At 37.4% G+C, this 19,447-nt stretch overlaps 2 protein-coding genes across 2 annotated transcripts in view; one reads left to right on the forward strand and one right to left on the reverse strand.

The window, feature by feature from the left end:
• LOC107043434 (ATP-binding cassette sub-family B member 8, mitochondrial) overlaps positions 1-2,732 on the reverse strand; it is a 49,108-nt gene extending 46,376 nt beyond the window's left edge. Inside the window, exons 1-2 of the mRNA XM_015264948.2 lie at positions 2,503-2,732; positions 2,031-2,358 (exon numbers count right to left, since the gene is read on the reverse strand). Of these exons, the coding sequence (XP_015120434.1) occupies positions 2,031-2,358; positions 2,503-2,564 (390 nt within the window). The 5' untranslated portion in view covers positions 2,565-2,732. The remainder of the gene's footprint in view (positions 1-2,030; positions 2,359-2,502) is intronic.
• Positions 2,733-6,967: 4,235 nt separating this feature from the next.
• Positions 6,968-19,065, forward strand: LOC107043438 (protein disabled). Its single transcript, XM_015264954.2, has 6 exons — positions 6,968-7,283; positions 7,358-7,428; positions 11,157-11,371; positions 13,354-13,497; positions 13,901-14,044; positions 14,112-19,065. Exons 2-6 carry the CDS (start codon positions 7,392-7,394, stop codon positions 18,543-18,545), a joined length of 4,974 nt encoding a protein of 1,657 aa, XP_015120440.1. The 5' UTR covers positions 6,968-7,283; positions 7,358-7,391; the 3' UTR covers positions 18,546-19,065.
• Positions 19,066-19,447: the final 382 nt, after the last annotated feature.

A 19,447-nucleotide genomic window follows, 5' to 3' on the forward strand; every position in this document is an offset into this window, starting at 1 on the left:
TACAGAAAAGACCCATTTTACCCCCATGGAATCGTATGAGGTCAGTAAATACCCATTTAGCCCCCAAGAAACCGTATGAGTTCACGAAAAACCCATTTTGCCCGAATTAAATCGTATGAGGTCAGTAAATACCCATTTGGCCCCTAAGAAACCGTATGAGTTCACGAAAAACCCATTTTGCCCGAATTAAATCGTATGAGGTCAGTAAATACCCATTTCACCCCAATGAAATCGTATGAGGTCAGAAAATACCCATTTTGCCCCAATGAAATCGTATGTGCTCAGTAAATACCCATTTTACCCCCATGAAATCGTAGGAGTACAGAAAAGACCCATTTTACCCCTAACAAATCGTATGAGATCAGAAAATACCCATTTAGCCCCTAAGAAATCGTATGAGTTCACAAAAAAACCTTTTTGCCCCCATGAAATCGTATGAGTTCACGAAATACCCATTTTACCCCAATGAAATCGTAAAAGTTCACAGAATCCCAATTTTGCCCCAATTAAATCGTGAAAGTTCACAGAATACCCATTTTGCCCCAATGAAATTGGAAAAGTTCACAGAATACCCATTTTGCCCCAACGAAATCGTATGTGGTCAGTAAATAACCATTTTACCCCCATGAAATCGTAGGAGTACACGAAAAACCCATTTTGCCCCCATGAAATCGTAGGAGTTCAGAAAAGACCCATTTTACCCCTAAGAAATCGACTGAGGTCAGAAAATATCCATTTTGCCCCTATGATATCGTATGATTCAATGTGTTTGAGATATCTCCCTAATTGGTTATCTTAAACTAAATATTATTTTGAATATATCTATACAATTCTAACTTAAAAACTCTTCTTTACCCCAAAAACCATACTCCGTGGCGTCACTCCCGGATGGCGTCCCTTTCGCATTCTCATTTGACAATTTTTCCGTTTGACAATTTTTCCTTACGTCCGCAAAATATGAGTGAATATTCCAATTGAATATTTTTGGATGCTAGTAGGATGATGCCAGAAACGCGTAGAGACTGCTAACTTACTTAAAAACATGCACAACGGAGAAAAATCACGATTTTGGGTATTGGGACACTATTAAAGCAGTCTAGTATCCGACCCGTGTTTTTTGTTCATCTAATCTTAATTAAATTTTTTTGTTGTATCTCGCCTCTCAACGATTATTTAAATGCGAAAGTTAAACGAACATGACAATCATCGGTAATTAATTAATTGATTAATCATTTGTGGACATCCGCATGAAAACGGACCACTTTGTCGATATGGAGTTATGTATACTCTGATAATATTGATAGCATTTCGCACATTTTGAGCCCAAAATGATCCCCATAGGGTCAAAAATAACATCGCTAAAGAAGATGAAAAAAACAATTTACCATTGGTGTAAATGGGAGTCAGTGAGATAAAAATGTGAATATCTCAGAAACTAGAATCGACAAACCGGGCCCTTTCATGCGGACGTTATGAAATAAATCGCAAATATTCATTTTTGTATTTTTGAAGGATCACAAAGAATATCAAATTTATTCCATGTTCTGTTTTGTGATGATTTATCTAATAAATATTTACATTTTTTCTGTCCTGTTAATTATTTAGCAATATGAACGCAATCTCGTACACGATGTCGGATACTGGGTTGTCTGACTTATTCACGTCAATATTTACAGTTGCATTACTCATACGTATTTTTGAATATTTCTTGTTTTTGAAATGTTCAGAATCACTTTTTGTCCATGACATATAATATTCTCGACTTGGATAACGAAATACACAAATTTTATCGTGGGATTCTGCTTAGACTGTCGGATACTGCTACCTCCACGGTATTCATGATTTTTTTTTCTAATTTTCCTCACGCAATTTAATTCACAAATTTGATTATTAAAAATGATTAAATATATAGTGTGGTCTGTACCAAATTGTAAAAGATAGTTGGATATCCTTAATGCGTCATGTATTTCCAATCTTATTTCTGGATTAAAACATAAAGTAGAATGAAACATGTTGAACTTTGTACTCACTGTTATGGCAACCAACAGATGACACAAATGAGGAAGAACATACTTCAACAATCTGTACCATTTAAAAGAATTAATCTTCACATCGTCATGTATCTCCGTTATCGCGTGTTCAGTCAATGCTTCGCACTTTCCTCTTCTCGAATTTAATCTTGAAATCCCTGAAGAAATGACGGCGAAGCCTCCGAGTGTGTACTTACCGAGGCTGGATAATCTGCTAGACTCTGGGGATTTTTTAACAGCATACCTCCTCGTGTTGACATTAAATTCACGTTTTATCGTGCTGACGAGTTGTCCCTTTGATTTCAGCAGGTGCTTCCATGGTATGTCTCTGGGAATAAAGAATAATCGAATATTCCATTATTGAAATGTCTTGTTTTGTTTTTAATAACCTTCAAATGAGGTTGCTCTCAAGTGTTGGGGTTTTTTGGAATAAAAATTATTTGAGGGCTATTAATTGGACTGGATGACTTACCTCTTCGTGTCTCCATTCTTTAACAGATGCCTAGAACCGATGACAATTCGTAATAGTGACATTTTTATGGATTTATGTGGGTGATGTGTGTCGGTGCCTCCTCATTGGGATAGATATGCTCTACAGTCTCACTCTAACCTAAGAAAACTGTTCTAATTTTTTCAAGGCACTGTGCATCATCATTCAATGGTGCAGGTAGGCACGGCAGTGATAAGTTCTTTAATCCTGGTGAAAATGATTTTGCGATGAAAAATAATCCTTGGATATGTATGATAATAATTTTTAACAAAATAAAAATTTTGATTGAGGTAATCCCTGGAAACCTAAAACTATCCCTTGCTCTTTCGTTTTTTCCTCACTAATTTACTATTGTATTTACTATTCATGATTGTCCTTGCTTCTGCATGGGAGCATAACAATAGTTGACGTATCAAAAAATTCAATAGAAAAACTTGGCGAATTCGTTAGAAAATTCGATTGGGATTCTATTAAAATTCTAGGGAATTCTCGTTCAAATTCCATTTGTTTTTTGCGCTCATTCTATGAGATATTTAATAGGAAAAATAGATTTCGATTTTTCTACATGAATATTCTTCTGCAATTTTTCTATAAAAATTCTTGGGCATGAATTTTCCAAGTTTTTGCACTCAGATCCTGTAATGCAGAATCCGAGTGAACAACAAAATATAGCAGAAAAAACTTCGAAAAAAACTCAAGCGAAAAATTCGAACAAGAAAATCGTAATCTATTGACTTTTTCCTATAAAATATTTAATAGAATCTGCGTAAAAAACAAATAGAATTTTAACGAAAATTCCCTAGAATTTTAATAGAATTTCCATAGAATTTCTAGAGAATTCCAATAGAATTTTCTACCGAATTGACTAAGGTTTTATATTGAATTTTTTCATATGTTTCATATTAGAAAATCTTCACGATTTCTAATTTCGCTTCGAAATGATGTAGAAATGCCTGAAAAATAAAAATACGAAGTGTGGCCAGGGATGGCCATCAATATGATATTTCTTCAATATTAAAAGGATTTGTGATGTACATTGATAAATGTGTAAATATACTCATCAGAATTTAACAGGATTATAATATTATTAGTTTAACTTTCCAATTGCTGATGAACTAATATTTGATAATATTGAACTGTAAATTTTCCATTAAGTGACTATTTATAATTTCTTAAAAGGGATTATCGATTAACCAAATAATCAGCAATCTTCCTACCTAAATTATGATGATTACTTGAATAATCAAAAATTTTTCATTTATTTTAAGATTCTACCACAAAAAGTAGACTTTTTGATGTTGATTTTTCAAACGTTTCCTAACGGTGATGCCATAATACAGACGTTCTCGATTGTCGATAACGTATTAATTTTCGATTGTTTAGGTGGTTATGCAATTATTATATCAGCATCGTTGAGAGAGTGGTGAGGGGAAGGGGAAGTTGAGGAATTCTAACAATGCGTGTTGTCAATACAACGAATATGCTGACATGGGGGGAGGCAATTGAAATTGCCGAAAAATTTGCTTACGTTAGTTGCATGACTCCATCATCGAAATAAACAATTTTTATATTCAGCAATTGGACGAGCAGAGTTTAACCGGAGACATACACAAAAGGCATGACTGGAAATCGTCCAATTTTTACATTTTCTGATTTTCTTTGGAAATGATGTAAAAAGATCTGAAACGTAAGAATTTGATTCAATTCAAACGAAGATTGAATTGAAGGGCCACAATAATTACAAGAAATTCTCATTTTTCTCAGATTAATAGGTATTAACCTCTCAACGACCGCGCCCTTTTGACAATAATCTTGTCGTGAGCTAAATAATAACGGAATTAACTTAGTTCTAATAGTCCGAAAAAGATATAAAGTGAGTAATTAAAGTCTTCACAACAGAGTTTGCACAAATTTGTAAAGTTTTATATTTTTCGAAATATTCAACTTTGAAAAGGACATGTATTCACACGTGGATGGTATAAACAACGGGCTTGAGGGGTTAATGAAGATCAATTATGTCCAATTAAATAATTGGACATGTAGTAATTATTCCCGATTTCAGCTTGATCGACCCAACTGTTTTTGAGAAGTCCCCTCTTATTTTTAAATAGCATTTCTCAAATATTTTATAAACGATCCAATCGCTTTTCAATTTTTTTCTTTCAAAATATTCGACACGGTGTCTTCAATCTCAATCAATTGACATATATATACCTGTTCGTACCTGCCCCCCCGAATTTTTCGAAAATGTTCGCCATCTCCCGTAGTTTCGGAGATATTCTTGAAAAAAAAAAATCAACTCAATTTTTTTGTTTGTGAATTCTTAATTCACAACCGTCCCCCTCCCTCTCTTTACAAATCCCCACTCCGCACATCTGCGATTCCCGATATTTGGGCAACTCTCCCTATGTATGATGCACTTACGCCCTTTAGATACCTCAGCCGCAATTTTTTACTTTAATCGGAAAATTTTCTAAAATTAAGAGTAATTCAGCATTGGTTTTAGAAAATCTTAGTTCTTAAAAACAATCCCCAAATTGGTTAATTTTTATGATCCCACCACGGATAAAGCTTAAGAACAGGAGTTTCTAAAATCTAGAAACTAGTTTCTAAAGCTAATCCACTTTTTTTCTCTGTGTGAACCAATAAAGCGATTCAACTTTTTTTCAATCGATGCGTCTTCATGTAACTTAGAACTGATTAAATCATATAAATGATCGCCTCAGCGGTTTGTTAGTTATTTGCATAAAACTTGTAAAAAAACGCCAAAAAGCGACAATTTTATTGAAATTCGATGATCACCTGAGATAACGATGGGCTATGATTTAATTCTGTATAATCTATGCATCTTTACATAATTCGATTCTAATTGAATGTTGAGCGGAATCCTCTCAGCGCGTGTTCAGTTATTTGGATGATATTGGAAAATTTGTTTTTTTTTCTCATCAGCAGAAAAAAGACGATCGGTCGGGAAGTTATTGGCTCACTTCCAATTCCACTAACCCCTACCGGTCAGACCCCAACCCGGGAGCGAGCAAAACGGGCGACCGGCACGGATTTTTTAATTCATATTGTCCTTCCTAATACCGTTACGGTTTTATAGCTTCTCCATTTTTGTCTGTCGTTTATCGTTTTCTCCCACTTTTCTCTTCATATTTATCTGCGTTACCATGGGCGGTCTTACTTTTATCCGCTGCACCCCATGCGGGCTAGTACTGCATGGGAAACCATGGAATCCCCAGTCGTACAGCCGGCCGATATTGCAGGGTTCTACTATGTCCATTCGTCACACTAACTAGATGGGCACAGTAGTTCTCTACATTCACGCCTGGTTGCCGTAACTTCACACCAGGGGGCCTATTCTCGAAATATTTCCGTGCACGGAAGTGGCTTCGTAAACGAATTGCGTATAGGAATCATATAGGCGTTCCGTCAACGGAGTCGATTCCGCGCACGGAAATATTTCGAGAATAGGCCCCCAGGAGGTAGGGCTAAGCGGACACCTATCGAAATCCAAGTACTAACCAGACTAAACGCTGCTCAACTAAAATTAGACAGATAAACAGAAATCGTGTGAAATCCCAATTATTCATCCATAAAAGGCCGTCGAATTCCAGTAACATATCCTCGATAGTGATGCCGGGAGACACTTTACGTGACAAAACTTTGGAGAGATGATTTCGGTCTCAATGAGCACGGAGATCATTGCTCTCGTCTCAGTCTCGAAATACGCAGTATCGACTCCTCTCGTGAGGACTCCGAGTCAATTTAACTCATCTCAGTCTGAAGTTCGTGTTTTTGAATGTAAAATCTCGGTTTGTCTCGTCTCGATTTTCTACACATAAAAAACGCGAAAAACTGGAAACTTGGAGTCATCACGAGAGGAGTCGATTTTGGATATTTCGAGACTGAGACGAGAGCAAAGATTTCCATGTTCATTGAGATCGAGACCATCTCTCCAAAGTTTTGTTTCGTGATGTCTCGTGAAATGTCCCGCGGCATCACTAATTCTCGAAAGCTGCAATAGAGTTCCATCCATTTCCCTAGTTCAAATTTTCCCGCTGCTTCCAAACGATAGTGGCGCCATTGATGGGATTATTTGAAATGAGTTTTCAAATCTTCATAAAATACCGACACCTCTCACACTTATATGGCTCATTAGATTCCCAAAAACTGTACAAAAATAAATAATTAAATGAGTAACTAATTTATTGTACCCAAAAATTTGTCGAATCATTCCAATTATTTATTTTGATTCCAATCGAACGGACGTAGTGGACACCGAATGAACCAAACCGAGGGGTCGTCACTGTGAGGGGATTGGGGGTTGTATTATTGATCAATAACAGACGATGGGCGAGCCGTGCCGGCGCGGTGGCAGCTGTGTTGTTTCCCCCCAACGTTTTTACACCTCAACTGTATGCGTGAGAATAAAAAAACCGTAAACTGCTCCCTCCTCCCACCCCACCCGCCACATCACAAGTGTGTGTTCCCCTTAACAGTTGAAATTATCCGGCTTCGATAGAACAGTCATCCACCCCCCCACGAGAGTCAAGACAAAAGTACCTCTGAAGAATTATTAACAGAGAAGAAATTGAAGGATTGACCAATTTCATTGAGAATTAATCTCTTCTCGTTCATGTCAAGTGATATTGTGTAATAGCGAGTGTGGGTGCAAGAATATTTGCGGATGAGGGGGAAAGAGAGGGGAAAACATTTTTGTGAGGTTTATGTGAGGGGGTCTCTGACATCATCGGAAAAATGTGAGATTTTCTAGGGTATTTGTGGTTTGTGATGGGTCGAGTATTCTTTTTCTGACATTTTTATTTTATTTTAGAAACAGCACGAAGCTGTACCTGTACCACTTTCCAATGCAGACCTTGAGGAAGAAAAATAGTCCATGCAAGTGTGAGTATTTAAGATTGAGGATTTGTTTTTTTGGGTGATATTTTTTCTTCATTTTGGGGATAATGTTGATAGAATGGATGATGTTGGAAATAGGGTCATTGGGTTCTATTTAGAAGGAAAGGTGTTCCCAAATTGAAGAGAATGCAATTTTTTTAAAGCTGATTGATATTGCATAAGCCAGCGAATATTTAAGGTGATTTAATGATAATTGTTGGTGTTAAATGGTGTTCTTGGAGGAATTATTAGTATTGGGAATGGAGGAAATAACACATGACGTATTTTCATTGATATGTAGAGTAAGGGTTGTCCAGCATGGTTCAGGGTACTACAACCCCTTTGAAGATGTCACTAGTGGGTAGTTCTTAAGAGGATTATTATCATGAAACGGTAATAATCTTTTTGTTTTCGATGGATGATCATTTTTTTTCTCATAATCGCATTTGATAATTTTTTGTCTTTCCTTCACATGGAATTTTAAGCCTTAGTGGGACATAATCCATCTAGTAGTTTTCAGAATCGAATAATTTTCAATTTCAAATATTGATTGTCGAACGATTACTCGGAAATTTTTTGGTTTTGCTTTATTCATCAGATTGATATTGATACTAACAACTAGACAACCGAATGAATGAGTGATAACAATATTTATGAGTTCTGATGATTAAAGAAAAAAAACAAAATACAAAAATTCCAAGAACCTATTCATCATTTACATGATGAACGCGAGGAGAAAAGTTGGATAAAAGTTACCTAGAAAATCGTGGAAAATTTTTCTGTACGAAAGGTAATCGTGGAGCGAAATGTCATTCGACGAAAAAATATCTGTTTGTGGAGGATATTTTAGGATTCGTTCGGCAAAAAACACATATCTATGAATGCGAAAATTATCCTCCGGTACAGTAAAACTTCCCGCACAGGTAGAGTATTTTTTTTCTTGCACCCATTTGAAGGTGATGGGAACGAATGGGACATTTTACCGAACGAATTCATTTACATTAACTGGGATTTTTCATGGAGTGCAGGGTAAATGTTACAGTTTCGGAACAAATTGCCCTCACGTTCAGTAAATTTTCCCGGGCCAACAGAGAAAAATTTCCATATTCGTCTTGCACTTTTTCCTGGATATACACTGAGAAAAATCCGTCGTCGAGTTCAAAAAGTGCGCTCGACTTTGAAAAAAAATCGAAAGCGGCGACTTTGTTTCAAAATCGCACTGTTGAATCAAGGGTGTCACCAATTGATTGCTTTCGGCGTTTGGAGTCGTATTTTATACCGTCGAAAAAGTGCGTCCTTAATTCAACGTCACTGGAATTTGGTTCAACATTGGTGGAAGTTATCCAAAAGCAGGAACTTTTGGTTTAAGGTTCCTCATGTCTTTGATTTCTATATCCATCAAAATTGAAGGCTTAGGCAGTTGATTCAATTCCTTACGTCATTAAATTGCAAGAGTCAAAGACTCGTAGGCCTTTGGATCGAAGATTCTCTCGACTTTGATTCAAGAACTTGTTTTTTAGAAATTGTTTTAAATCAAAGTCGCGCGACTTTGAATGCATGCATGGTCACAATGCCTTGAATTAAGCACTGCGCGAATTCAAGAACACTTGAATCAAGCAACCGCGATTTTTCTCAGTGTAGGGAGAGAAAGTACTGAAAATCAGGTTCGCTCCACGATTAGTTGACTTATTCGGTAATTTTACGGTATTCCATAGTGATTCATCGATAATTGTATACATGAAATAACATTCATTTTCATTCGGCAACAAAATATTTTTTTTTCGAAACTACAAGTTTGACGGTAGTGTTATGAAGGAATCATAGCGGCCCCTCATGCATGTTCAAGTGCCGACAGTTGGTGTTCTCCACTCGACCATGCACAAGTGGTTATTCCTACGACTGGAATAAAAGTGGAATTGATATGCAATGCATCGGCCATTAAGTCTATAATTAAATGACTCTGACAGGCGAGATGCTTTTTCTAAAAAATAGTGCAAATATTTATTCATGATATTTTGACAGAATAAATTATTTTAATAGTTTCTCATTGATCGCAATAATACATCTGCAGAAATGACGCATTTAAATAAAATAAAACCCTGTTTAGAAAATTTTGTCATCTTTTTTGTACCAATTTTTTGTTGCAAATTAATTGGGTTATTTAAAATGAAGGATTATTACATGTTAATAAATTATTTCTAGCTAATAAAGTCACTGTTCAGTTCAAAGGGAAATTATTATTATGAAAGATATTATTTCGACCGATATATTCATATTCTGCATATTCATGTTCTTTATGTCATTTGTACCTTGAAAACATCGGAGGTTTGACAGAGTAAAAGAGCCCGGGGATAATACAAAATAAAAATGATTATTTATTTATTGAACACTTTATTTGTCGTGCTATTATATAGGCTCAAAGAAATCAGAAACGAAATCGACATCTTTTTTTAAAGTGTACACGGAGCGAAAAATTAAATAAAAATTACCAGAGAAAAAAGTAAAAGTTAGGTTTCGAAACGTAATGCGCAAGCGAAGTAAAATTCAATGAAAAGTGTGAGTCGGAACTGAAATTGTTCGAATCGCCACGTAAATTCTATGATTTGTTCGTAAAAGTTCCCATCTGATGACTCACCGCTGTGGGGACAAGTCGTTCCGTAATTTTTCTCCAACGATTGAAAAATTTTACGGAATGGAACATAGAAATAACTCATCAGCTTCATACAAATTGTTGAACGTTCAAGAATTTTTCATTTTGGAGGCATAATAAGTCGGGAAGTTTCTGTAAGATTTCACTTCTTCGGGAAAAATTACGTGACAATTTCGTACTTTGTTCGGTGATGAACCTGAAAATTCACTGGACGTTTCAGATTTCTTCTCTTCCATTCCTATCAAAATTGCCGGAAAACAATTCCCCATTGCGGATTACGTGAATTGTTCCGTAATTTTTACTGAATATTTCTCTCCGCGTAGAGAAATGGTATGATTATTGAAAATATTTCCAATAGCGAAGCATTAAAATTTTGATGCTGAAACTCCAAGGGCTTCCTTAAGATACCAACTTTGTATTTGAATAAATAATTAACAGTAACATTGGGGATTAAAAATTCTTCGGGATTTTGTTAATTATACATCCAAATTGACGAATTTCGTCGTGTACAACGAACGACTGTCGTAAATTTTGAGTCCCCGCTGGAGTGCTGAAAAATAAATAATTTGAAAAATCACGGATACGTTGGAATAACAGCTTCATGACGAGCCATTTGAATAAACCTATTCATTTTTTTGAAAAACAATTCACCGAACTGAAATTACTCATCTCTTTGGATGTATGATTCACAATCTTCTTTCATTTTCTTCATGAGAAATAAAATAAGGATTGAAAAACATTTACAAAACTCTAATTCGGAATTTGGAGGATCGATTAAATTGACAGAAGGATGATGGTAGGATTCTCCGACCGCCCATGGCTCCAAACGTTCGCCCTCAATGAAAAGAAAATTCGATCTGGTAATGCCCAACGAGTTATACAATTGTCTGTACGCTCAGTGCTTGAAATACCCCAGGGGCGTTAGGGACCTCATATGGAGACAGGAATAAATCCAATTGGAGTCACGGTTTCATAGCTGTATTCAAAAATTCATTTTGAGGATGTTATTTACCACCTCGTATCGTCAAAACCACTGAAGTTATTTTCTGAAGAATTAATTCCAAAATTTCATATTAAATTTCAGTCAAAAAAGAGCCGACCCGATTTCTCGGGGAAGGCGTGTCCTTCAAGGCAAAACTGATTGGGATACTGGAGGTATCAGAGGCACGCGGTGACCAAATGTGTCAAGCGGCACTCGCTGATTTAAAGATGGCAATAAGAGCAGCCGGTGAACATAAACAACGTATTGCTGTGCAAGTCAGCATCGATGGTCTTCGGTTACGTGATGAGAAAACTGGAGTAATAATATAGCAAATAAATTATAATATGATGGATAAAAAAATGTCTAAAACAGGAGAATAATTCTAATACACTCTTAGAAATTTTTCGAAATTTTCTGGAAAATATAGTAGTATATGGAGAAGAGAGGAGTTTTTTGAGCAGTATGTTTTTACTTGAATCAAGAAATTTATGGCTCGAAAATTACCAAGCGCATAATATCTCACACTAAGAAACATAATTTTACGCCAAGAAATTTTATATTTGTCCGAAAGATGAGGGCAATTGGTTGATATCAAGACAACAAGATTTCAAATCAATTCAAGTGGTTTTTGCATTAACATATTTTAGAATTGAGGCTGAAAAAACACATTAAATATTAAATATTAAATATTAAATATTAAATATTAAATATTAAATATTAAATAATAAATATTAAATATTAAATATAAAATATTAAATATTTAATGAATTAAATGAATTAATTCAAATTTACTTGGTATGAGAAATCGCTTTCTTGTCATCAAGAAATTGTCCTCGTCTTTAAAATAAGTACAAAATTTCTTGGCCAAATTTTTTTTTATTCGTGCGAGATATTTTGCTCTTGGAAATTTTTAAGCCACGAGTTTCTTGGTATAATTAAAGACATACTTCTCAAAAAACGTTCTTTGTCTCAGTGTAGTTCTCATGAGAGTCATATTGAATCCGATTTAAGGGGACAAAGTCAATCGAATTTCAAATTTAAAAAATCAAGTAAAGTCCCAATTTTCACCTGCAGGAAGATGGAAATTCCACAATTTACACGCATATTCAATTGAAAATGAATATTCACTCTCAAATTCCCTGAAAATTCAGAGGAATCTAAAATTCAGAAAGAAATTTCTCTGAATTTTTCAGATTTTTTAATCATTTTCCTGGAATAATTAAACTGAAATTTACAGCTCCCACTGATTTTTGAATGAAATTATGGATTTTCAATGACAAAATTCCTCGAAATTTCAATGAAAATTTTTTAACAGGGCACTGTGGAGTTTGGCAGATGCATTACATTATTGTTACAGTAAAGATGCTAGGTGTCTATATTTTTATCAATTTTCATAATTACATTATGCTCAAAGTTGTGGCTAGGAAATATATATCTTCTTTTCATTGGATCATACAGCAAGAGCACAATCGAAAACGGGCATCTTATATATGCCCATGCAAGTCAGAAATTCGGAAATCATTGTTTATGAGTTGCAAAATAGAATGGGCATACAACTTCAATTGAAATTCATAACATTTTTAAAATATTAATTTAGGTGCAATTTAGTTGTAGAGTCTACATTTTGCGATGATTTTTAGTATCTTCAAAGAAAGTTCGAGTTTCAAATAATTCTGCAACCCATCATGTAAATCGACGAATGAAGGCGACGGTTCAATTCTTGAATGTAAATATCTCGTTTGTGCACACGAACAATGTGATCTCTCTCCTGGGCATTTTCAAAGCCTATGAGGCCTAGAGGGACATATGAAGAGAAATTGATCATCATAGAATTTTCTTTCTGTTCTCGATGTATTTTTTATCGCACACTGTTAGAAATTTTTTGAAATTTTACGGAATATATGATAGTAATTCTCATGAGAGTGACATTGAATCGGATTTAGGAGAAAAATGACATGAATTTTCAATTTTTATTGATTTTCAGATCATTTAAACCGAACATTAATAGGGGAGGGTGGGGCAAAATGGAAAGTTTTGTCATCTTCTCTAATTACCGATAACATTGTTTATAAATGAAAATACTGGAATTTGGAGAAGGTCACAAACCGTTCCATTTTGCCCCACCTTCCCCTAGAATATTTGATTTTTCAATGGCAATATTTCCTGAAATTTCAGTGGAAATTAAACACGATAAAAATTTCCAGAATTTGGCACGGAAAATTCAGAGGAAAATTTTTAACAGTGTACACTTCCCTTGTCCATGATCACGACTGCAATCATTAACAAAAAAAAATTTCAGGAATGTTTATATCACCACGCAGTTCACAAGATATCATTCATCGCTCAAGATCGTTACGACTCACGTGCATTTGGGTATATATTCGGCTCACCCGACACGGGCCATCGATTTTTCGGAATAAAGACGGACAAAGCAGCGAATCAAGTAAGTAACCATTATCTACTAAACTTGAAAGTCATTAACCACTGATATTTAATCACAGCGAGACGTATTCGAAGCCATACCATACAATTCCAGTGTGATCATTTAACTGAGGTTTAATCCCCCGCAGTGTCAGGCGGAAAATTGTATTTGCCCAATTCGTGGAACCCAATATCATCCCTTCGATGAATCCAGCTATTCTCCCTTCTCTCTTTTCCTCACAGACCAATCATTATCTGTAACAAGGGGAGCGTATATAAATAATTGTATTACATCGCCGGGCTGCAAGCGAATGGGAACTGTATTTTGTACCTTTATTAAAATCTAAATCATTTTATCAGACATATTACACGTTCAAATCAATGTAAGATATGTAATATTCATAATCAAGTCCTCCATCCATCAGGTCGTAATGGCGATGCGTGATCTCTTTCAAGTGGTTTTCGAGTTGAAGAAGAAGGAAATGGAGTTGGCAAAACTACATATCGAGCAGAATGTGGTGAAATATCATACTAGTGGAATATTTGTCGAGCCGGCACCAGATACGAAGGTAACTATCAGACTATTCCCAAAAAAAAAACTGTTACTAACGAGAAGAAAACGGTCTTTCATTGCAGGGAGCGGCAGGAGTGGAGGCTTGTGTGCATCGCATACGACCGTGTGCTGAAGCAGAGAGATCACTAGAAAAGAAATCGGAAAACCGCAGTGGTGTGATAGCAGATCTTCTGGACCTTCAGTTCGAATTGAATTCATTACAGCAGGGTATTCATCAGATGGACAAGCTAACCCCCGAAAATCCTAGACCCGCCTCGGAGGATCCATTTGAGGCCGATCCGTTCGGCGATTCATTCACAAACATGAAAGTTAAAAATTCAGTTCAACCGATCCTACCACCTCCTCCATCTTCGGCAAAACGCAGTCATCTTGAACGACAAGCGACCATACCAACACCCTCATCATCAACTTCCAGTCCTGCTACCGTAATGCCTAGTAAAACACCACCACCACAAACATCCTTACAGTGGTTAGAAAGCGAGACTGAGAAAAGATTTAGTGATGGAGAAATATCTAGTCTTACAGGCGGTATGAATGATAAAGAAGGTAAGGCAAATGATTCTGAAAATGGTTCAGGTTCATCATCAACGGCAGCTCGTAAGAGTCCTCAAATTGATGTATTTACGGAATTAGATCCATTGGGAACTGGCTTAAGTAAACCCTACATAGATAAAAAAGACTTCTTCCAACATCTGAAGAATCCACCCAAGAAAGTCCTAAAAGAACTAGCATCAACTTCATCAACCGACACATTCCCAACTAATTTTCATCTTTCAGACTCACTGGATCCACTCAAATCGCGAGATGCTAAACAAGGTGATCTGTTCGAAGACGGAGATTTTGCCAATTTCGACAAATTTGATGAACCTGAAACATACTCAACACCTAAAACACAATCACCACAGATGAGTAAAAAGTCACGTTTAATACATCATCAGCCTTTATCTGTATGCTTACCACCAGAAGATATTGCAATTTCCAAAATTCGAGACAGCTCTGTTAGATTCGAAAGAGAAGTTTCTGAACCAATAGCATCATTAATACGTTTACCGAGTCCTAAGAAGTATCAGTCGTCAATTCGTAAGAAAGATTATGACACAGATTTACCTTCAGCCTGTCGTGCTCAGTCAATTGACAAAACCTTCCCAGTTGATTTCGCCCATTCAACAGAATCTCCAGCTTCACCACTTCGTTCTTGTTCTTCAGACGCCAATTCTCGGATCTCGATTTCTAGCGCCGAGCTTGATATAGTTCCAGAGCCTCCGCCTAGAGGTGCTGGTAGCATTCTGATAAATCCCCCTCCACTTCCGCCGAAGAAGCAAGGCGTCAGAGCGACGGGCAAACCCCCGCCTAGACCACCTCACAACGATAGCCACTTTCACTATGACTTCATCGAACGAGAAGAGTCACCATCAACATCACCTGTACGAAGCCATCGTCCAACAAGAAGTCCGGATATGGAAACGCTTAAAGGTCGATTCGACGATAACTTCAGTCCTCCATCATCGAAGATTCAATCGATAAATGCTAGTGCTGCATCATTCGAAGATTCCTTCAGCTCTATGATCCCGACCACTCTATCATCCCTCTTCAAGAAGTCATATTCATCATCTACTGAATCTAGAAAGAAGCCTTCGTTAGATATAACGCTTAGCCAGTTAACGTCTTCAAATCTTGCTGAGTTAGCAACAAGTTTGGACATGAGCGTTGGGGAACTTACGAGTTTGACACTTCAACAATTAACTGAATGTCTGTCTAAACTCTCCGCGAAAGAACAGCAAGCCACACCAACTCAACCGGTCAAAGAATTTAGGGAAGTTGAACAGAAACCCGAGATTTCAAGAACTTCGAAAACTTCGATTACCGCGAATGAACCGCTATTCACAGCTAACTTTGATCAAGATATAAAACAACCAGAAGATCCTAAATACGATAAGTATGCAGTTTTCAGAGAATTGTTAGAATTAGAACAGATTAGAACTGATTCTATCCAACAAGAGACTATAGACGAAGGGATTAATGATTTCGATCGCAAAGAGTCGACAGCGCAGGAAGAAATGGTGCATGACGTAGAATGTAAAATTGAACTGAATATCAAAATAGATGTCGATGAAGTCATACCAGATGACATCAAGAAATCCGAATCAAACGAAGTGATGAGAGAGTCGCCGACCGATGAAAAAGCGGATAGTGTGAAGACTCCAGAAGAGTTGGACACCAAGAATGACTCGATAGAAATAGAAGAAATGAAAGATCCTGATGAATCTGATGAAAAATACCAATCATTAGAGAATTCAGAGTGTGAGAAGGTCCAGCCAGAAATCAATCAAAGCACACCGGAAGCGAAGGACGAGAAGATTGAAGAGACACTCAGGAAAATGGACAAGAAATCGTCGCCAACAACACCCAATGACCGCTACGCAGCACTGAGAGAAATCATAGCTGTTATACAACCAATCAACGTAACGGATGAGAAACCAAAGAGTCCATCGCCCGTAAATACGTCCAAAAGTTTAGCTGAACATGACTTGATGAAGCTTTTCTCAGCGCCTCCATCTCAACCTGCAAGTCCTAAAAAGATCAACAAGGAGGAAGTTGATTTGAAAGCAGCTGCTTCCGATATTTTCCAGGAAATTCGAATGTTGAACAGTAGTGTAAATAAATCAAATAAACCTTCAACACCCGCATCCGGTTTCGAGGATGTATTCTGTCCATTTGTAGAGCACGAGAAGAATCGTGAGGAATCGAAGGACGACGGAAATTGGGCAAAATTTGAAAGTGGAGTTTTCCATTCGGACAAGTCATCATTTGAGGCACATGGATCATTGGGTGGTACATCACCATGGTCGCCTGACGAAAAGGAAATTCAAAAAGAGTTGGGCTTCAAAACAAGCGTGCAACGACATTCCGGTGATAGTGATAATGAATGGAAGGATGAGGAAGAGTCTGAAGAGAGTAACGGAAGGGTTCGGGACGACGGACTATGGAGACATCCACCGACGAGGTTCGACTCGAGCTGTGAGGAAAGTACTTACTATGATGCTAGCGATAAGGATCATCACTTTCGAGACAGATCACTTCGAAAGACTCGAGGGGTACCGTGGACCAAGACACCACACAGACCTAGGCTTGATCCATCTCCGTGGCATGAGGAAAGTCGTTGGGAGGACGAACATAGAAGATATCCACTTAAAAAGATTCCTTACAAAGATGAGGAGGAGCGGAAAGCTCATTGGAAATGTAGGACTGGCCAGAGACCGCCGTGGAACGGCGAGCGAGATCCTAATTTCAGGGGTCATGATCATCAGTTCTACGAGGAAGATCGAGGCAAGCGAAGAATGATGCTGTGGAACGAGGATGATCGGGATAGAGATCGCGATCGTGATCGTTTCAGTAGTCAAGAAAGTATGGGCTACGATGATGAGGAAAGATGGTCAATTCGAGAATACGAGAGGAGAAGGTGGGAGGAGGAAGGGCGGTTCTGGAGGGGCCGAACGGGTGGTGACGCTGACTATCCGATATACAGAAAACACAATATACATTACTGCAGAGACTCCAGAGACAGACCGATAGATTATAATCCACCTGGATGGGAGGAGGACTATGGTCCTGATCGTTCCGATAATTCTCCAAGGTATGTAACCAGGAAGAGACATTGGCCCAAGCGTCCAAACAGTGCTAATGAAGATCGTAATGCAGAGGTTGTTTATGCTGAACATAGAATGAAATACGGAATGTCGCGGTCTGAGTGTAGTGACAATGATTCTGACCTCTATCATCGGCCGTATAGGTCGCGAAGTCGCGAAAGCTATTGGGAGAGCGATCAGGAATTCGAGAGTTGGGGGGAACGTCCTTATTGGTCGGAAGGACCCGATATGAAGAGTGAATCGTTGCACCGCAGGAGAATGAATCGACACAAACAGGCGTCGAGACCTAAACCCCAAAGTTCACCTTTCGAGGATGATTTCACCCAGGGCATCGATCATGGACAGGTGGATACACCAATTGTTTCGGAGAATCGAGTACGATCGGATACAGAAAATAAACAGCCTGTAAGTCCTCGCAATACTCAAGAGCACATTAGGAAGGATGTGAGGAAACATGTAAGGTCTAGCTTCTTTGATGATGACTTGACGCCGTCGGCATCTAGTGATACTTCGGATAGGCAACGACTTGGTTCGGACCTCAAGGCAACACCCGAAGATCTTTCCGTTGATCCTAGAGATCCAACATCAGCAGACAGTTTTGTGTCCGAAGACAGTGGTAGAGATTCCTTTTTCAATGGTGATCCTCGATTCGATGATGATGCTTTTGCATTTAGATCAGAAATGGCTGATAGTGTACCGAACAAGTCCGCCTTGCCATTGAAGAACTCGAGACAAATCAAGTACGGCAATAATAGAATCAAGGGTGATTACGATATCAAAAAGTCTGAATCGGTTAACATATTTGTTAGGGAGAGCGATCCATTTGACGATGATGATTTTTTCAATTAGCAAAAACAACTGAATCGAATGATTCCGCGATCATTAGATTATCAATAAATGGAGTAATATCATTTTTCTTCATACACATGAGTATCGCTTGTGTGGGGGATCAATGATTTTGTCAGTTTTCTAGTCACAAAGAGTATTTAATTTTATTTAATTGCTTGATGATTTTTCGCGTTTATTTGATATCAAAAAATTGATGGATATTAGAAAATTGAAAAAAAAATAGATAAAATTGGTGCGGTAATTTGATTGTTATGTTTGGATAATGAGTTGATAAAATATGAGAATGGTGATATGAAGACTGCAGAAATACTAAAGTATGTTTCAGACAACTCACAGAATGATAAAATAGAGAAAAAACCTCGTCGCATCATCAGAACAACAAAATTTTGTAATCCTTTGTTAACAATAAAATACAATGGCACAAAAGGGAGAAAATGACTTACGAAACTGGAAAAAATTGCATCAATGTATCTGACACAATTCCATCAGCTAATAAAATGGAATCATTGTCAATCATAAATTTTCATTATTTTCTCCCCAATCCCATTTTACAATATGACTGATTGTTTAATTGATTCCGGAGAGAACGAACAATGAAGGATGCTGAAGGGCAGGCTGTATATGTGGTACACCCACTTTATCCTGTATCAAAGCCCTCGGTGTGCTATCCTCGATTTGACCTGCGCACAATGGACAATAAAAGAGCATTAGATTCGTCGGCTTTGTTGAACTACTGGGACGACTTTCTGCTACAATACTGTAGTCATCCCCCTCTATTCTACCTCGACGCTAAACGCAAGTGCTCGAAACACCTGGTAAACAAGGCAACAATGCAAAACCGCCCTCATACTTTCGACGGGATTACTCACATTTGGGACGCGCTCGCCTTCATACTAACAAAT

The sequence above is a fragment of the Diachasma alloeum genome, unplaced genomic scaffold, assembly GCF_001412515.2.
Source record: "Diachasma alloeum isolate Michigan unplaced genomic scaffold, Dall2.0 Dall_scaffold_00572, whole genome shotgun sequence".
NCBI classification, from domain to species: domain Eukaryota; kingdom Metazoa; phylum Arthropoda; class Insecta; order Hymenoptera; family Braconidae; genus Diachasma; species Diachasma alloeum.